This window comes from Aplysia californica, unplaced genomic scaffold (genome assembly GCF_000002075.1).
Source record: "Aplysia californica isolate F4 #8 unplaced genomic scaffold, AplCal3.0 scaffold00391, whole genome shotgun sequence".
NCBI classification, from domain to species: Eukaryota; Metazoa; Mollusca; class Gastropoda; order Aplysiida; family Aplysiidae; genus Aplysia; species Aplysia californica.
Genome location: NW_004797661.1, coordinates 231675 through 235640, shown reverse-complemented (window position 1 = coordinate 235640; position 3966 = coordinate 231675). Strand labels below are relative to the sequence as shown.

General features: G+C 43.2%; 1 protein-coding gene across 1 annotated transcript in view; it reads right to left on the bottom strand.

Moving 5' to 3' along the window:
- The window catches only part of LOC101862884 (neurofilament medium polypeptide), a 35819-nt gene that overhangs the window by 4761 nt on the left and 27092 nt on the right, over positions 1-3966 (bottom strand). Inside the window, exon 4 of the mRNA XM_035971195.1 lies at positions 295-1003. Coding sequence (XP_035827088.1) covers positions 295-1003 — 709 coding nt within the window. The remainder of the gene's footprint in view (positions 1-294; positions 1004-3966) is intronic.

Genomic DNA, 3966 nt, shown 5'->3' with positions numbered 1-3966 from the left:
CTCTCTCTCTCTCTCTCTTTCTCTCTCGCTTTCGCTCTATCCTCTATCTCTCCTTCTCTCTATGATTGAAAACCACAAAACAGACATTCTTTGAAGATTCTGGCACCAGCGTTGAAAAAATAGATCCACAAGCAAGCACAAATTCGTAAGATTCAATCAGTGTTAAAATATACAGAAAAGTATCTGAACACTATACTGTGCACACACTTTCATGAGCAAGCAAACCCACACAAACTCGCGCACAAACTAACCTGGGTGTGTCGGCTGCATCTTTGACTTTTCCAGACAGCGAACCCCCATCTGGGCTGGTTGCAGCTCCCTCTTTCCTTCCGTCCAGCTGATCCCCAAACAACTCTTCCCCCTCCACCTCATCCTCTCCCTCGTCTTCCTGCAGGGACAAGAGAGACATAACGCTCCCATCCTCCTCCTCCCCTCCATCCTCCGGCATGTCTTCTTGAACAGGCACAAGCAGGACGTCACTCAACACAGAGGCCCTCCCTGACTGCCAGGCCTCAGCACAACTGCGTTCGCCTGGCGTCGTGCACACAACGCGTAACTCTGTATTGTATTCCTTAACCAGCTGACGTATACCAGGGTACGCCTCTGGGCTTCCTCGGGCGTGGTTGAATGTCCGTCGAGGGAGACACGACCTGAGAGGTGGCTCTGAGTCCGGGCGTTCCGCCAGCTTCACGGGCGGCTCCTCCCTCTTCACCGCGACACTGCCGGAGACGCTGTGGTGGCGTGGGCGTGTCCAAGAGGGGCGTGGCTCCCTCCAGAACAGCGTCTGGTCCGTCTCGCTCGGCGGGGGTAATTTCTCGTCCCGCCTCACTCCCAGCGCGACGTCGAATCTCCTCCGGCTGTAAGAGTTGAGGTTCCTGCTCTCGTTCAGCGCCGCCGCCATGTTGCGCTTCTGCGTCTGCTGTTCCTGACGACGGCGCTCGAGCATGCGCACTGCGTCAGCCAGGCCGTGCTGCATCGGGTAGTCGTCCAGAGTGCGATGGCGCTGCAAGAGAAGCGGCGGAGAATGAGAGTTGATGGTCACAGAGCTACTCACTGACCGGTGCCCGCAGCTCAAGGGCCGGTACCCACCACTAACCAAGCTTACCCTTGAGCTCCCTCCGTATTCCCGCATGATGGAAAACCTAAATGTTTCCAATTTCAAAGCGAACTTTAAAACCAGATATTATGACAACCCTAACGTCAATTTGTATTTTTTGAACTCTCAGATTGTTTGTGCAAAATTCTAGAACAGAGCTGATAGAGAGGGACTATATCAGCAACTGAAACAAGCAAACTGGAGCCTTTATGGTTATGCAAACAGCGTTAGAGTTCAGATGGTCCATAAAGTGTTCAAAATTATGTCCTTTTTCGGTATCACACTCCGAAATTGTTCCAACAACATTTCGACCATTATCACAGAGCTCAGTAATAATCTGCACGGGCCTTACAGGAACTCTGAGAACAACGTTCAGCAAAATAAAAATCGTATCTGCGTCGGCACTGTCACAACTGCTCACAATCACAGTCCTATGAAATCTGCATCACTGAATTTCAATAAGAAAAAAAACATTAGTGGGATGTCAACTTAATAACAGTTCGTTATTCACTAGACCCTGTCAAGCTACGACTGGCGAAGGACAACCATCTCTAACACCCTCGTCAGCAGCAACTACTATCGTGGTACCTCTAGGCAGTCTGCCTTTCAACATAGATGCCATTCTTTCCCCTAGACACTTGGTAGCAAGACATTTTTAAAATAATTCTTTTTATGTCATTAACCTGCAGACGGTTTTAAGTAGTTTGAAACGCATATTGTAATCATAAGGTGTCATTCTGCCTTTTTTCTCAGTATAGCTTTACGGGCTTGTTGGTAAGACGTACCGCACAAAGATAAATCGTAAGTAGTGGGCGACCCTGGGGGGAAATGGAGTGGAGTCGGGGTTGTTGAGAGAGGCGAAGATATGACTAGAAGAACACTAACCGTTATTTTTTAAAATCATATTGCAAAAGATCTCTGTTGTGCAAGCCTGTGTAGTAGGCTTTACAGTTTTAACAAGAGACAAAAGTACTAAAGTATGGACAAAAATGTTTTTTCTCCGTCTTAAAGGCATCATACGCATAGCAAACGAGTCACATGTCAGTTTAATAAAAGAAAAAAATATATATGGAAGTGACGAAAGCGTTACTTTGGCAGACTTGAATTGCCAGAGAAAAGAAAATCGAACTGCCTAAGATACAGAGGAATTTCAATGGGGGGAGGGGGGGATCTGCAAACAGCGGTGCCAGAAACTGGTTATAAATGTAGAGAACGATAATTCCTGTACTGATGTACAAATTATTCCCCCCCCCCCCCCTTTTTTTTTTTTACCTCATCTGAAAGCCCAACAATGTTCCCATTACAGATTGGCGTCTGTGCTGCAAGGGTTGGCCGCTTTGCCATAGCACGCAGAAGATCGGAGTTCAATTCCCATGGAGGGAACATTTTTATCGAGTACTGGTTTTGCGGCCATTCTGCTGAGACGCTATATTACTCTCAGCCCTGGTTACTACGTCATTCCAGATGTGTTCATGTCTGTATCACGAATTGGTAAGAAAGCTAGAAGGAAAGAAGAAGGGCAGAGCATAAAATCTGTTATTCTGTCAAGATTAAAAAGTCTTTTCCCCCGCCAGGAAACGAAACATAGCCGTTTTGAAGGGTTAGTTTGCCCTGGTGTCATTGGCATAGCAGAAATTAACTGCCTAGCTATAGTATAGGAATACATTGGCGATTTTTTTTAAAAAAGGTATCACTTTTTGATTATGTAAAGAACAAAAATAGTCTTTTGAGGTCAGGATGCGTCACCATTCACATGAGTAATACTAAATACCCTAAAAAGTAGGTCATGTTATAAAAACAACACATTTTTGCTTTGACTAATGTTCATAACGCCCTTGTAAAAAAAAAACCTAGAAAATTTGCATTTTTTACTGATCATATGGCGGGGTTTTTTCCTGTTCTTTAATTTCTTTATTTTATTTATTTAATTTTTTTTTGGTCTAGGTCTGTGTTTCTCAAAAACCGCAACAACACTTGATCATTGTCACCCGAGATAGAAGGTAGGTTTAACTCAACATCAGAGAAATGGAGATATATCAGCATACTCTGTGAGTTTCTGCTGTTGCCACAATATTCGCAGTATGTTCTTCAGTTGACGTTGAATATTCTAGCAACTGCAGAAATCCGCCACATGATCGTGGAAAAAAGCCAATTTTCACTTTTTTTACGTTGATGCTTTGAACTCTAATTGTAGTACCAAAATGTTATTTTTACAGCATGGCCTACTTTAAAGAGAACCTATTATTATTCACATGAAAGAAGACTCAAAAGGCTAGGTTTATTAACAATCAAATTTTTATTGTGGTACATGTACCTTTTTATCACCAGCACAATTTACTTAGGCATGCTAACTCGCATTAAACTGCGAATTTCACCTCAACGATGTAAAACCATGCGCAATAGACTTTGAATTTCCGAACTGCTGAATGAAATTAACCTGCACAAAATTGTGTCCTTGAGAATAAGAGTGAGTCGGCCTGAATTTTGGTCAAAGTTAACGTATTACTGCCACGAAATAAAACTTGTCAGATCTTTAGGTCAAATAAATTCAATTAACCCCTAATCAGTGATTATGTAGAACCTTCTTGAAGTTGTACCACAAATGTCGTTCATAGTTCATGCTTTTCTGAAAAATATATTGATCTAATATATTCCCCTGACAGAAAAAGTGTAGTTAGACCACTCTACCCCCCATGAGCGCAATAATAAAGATACATTTAAGTTATTTTCTCGCCAGAGACCATGTCGTGTAAAAAGAACTCCATATAAAAACCTTTAATTTGACCAAGCAATTATCATTATCTCTTTTTCCGAATAACACACACACACTCACACACCACACACACACACACACACACACACATACACAC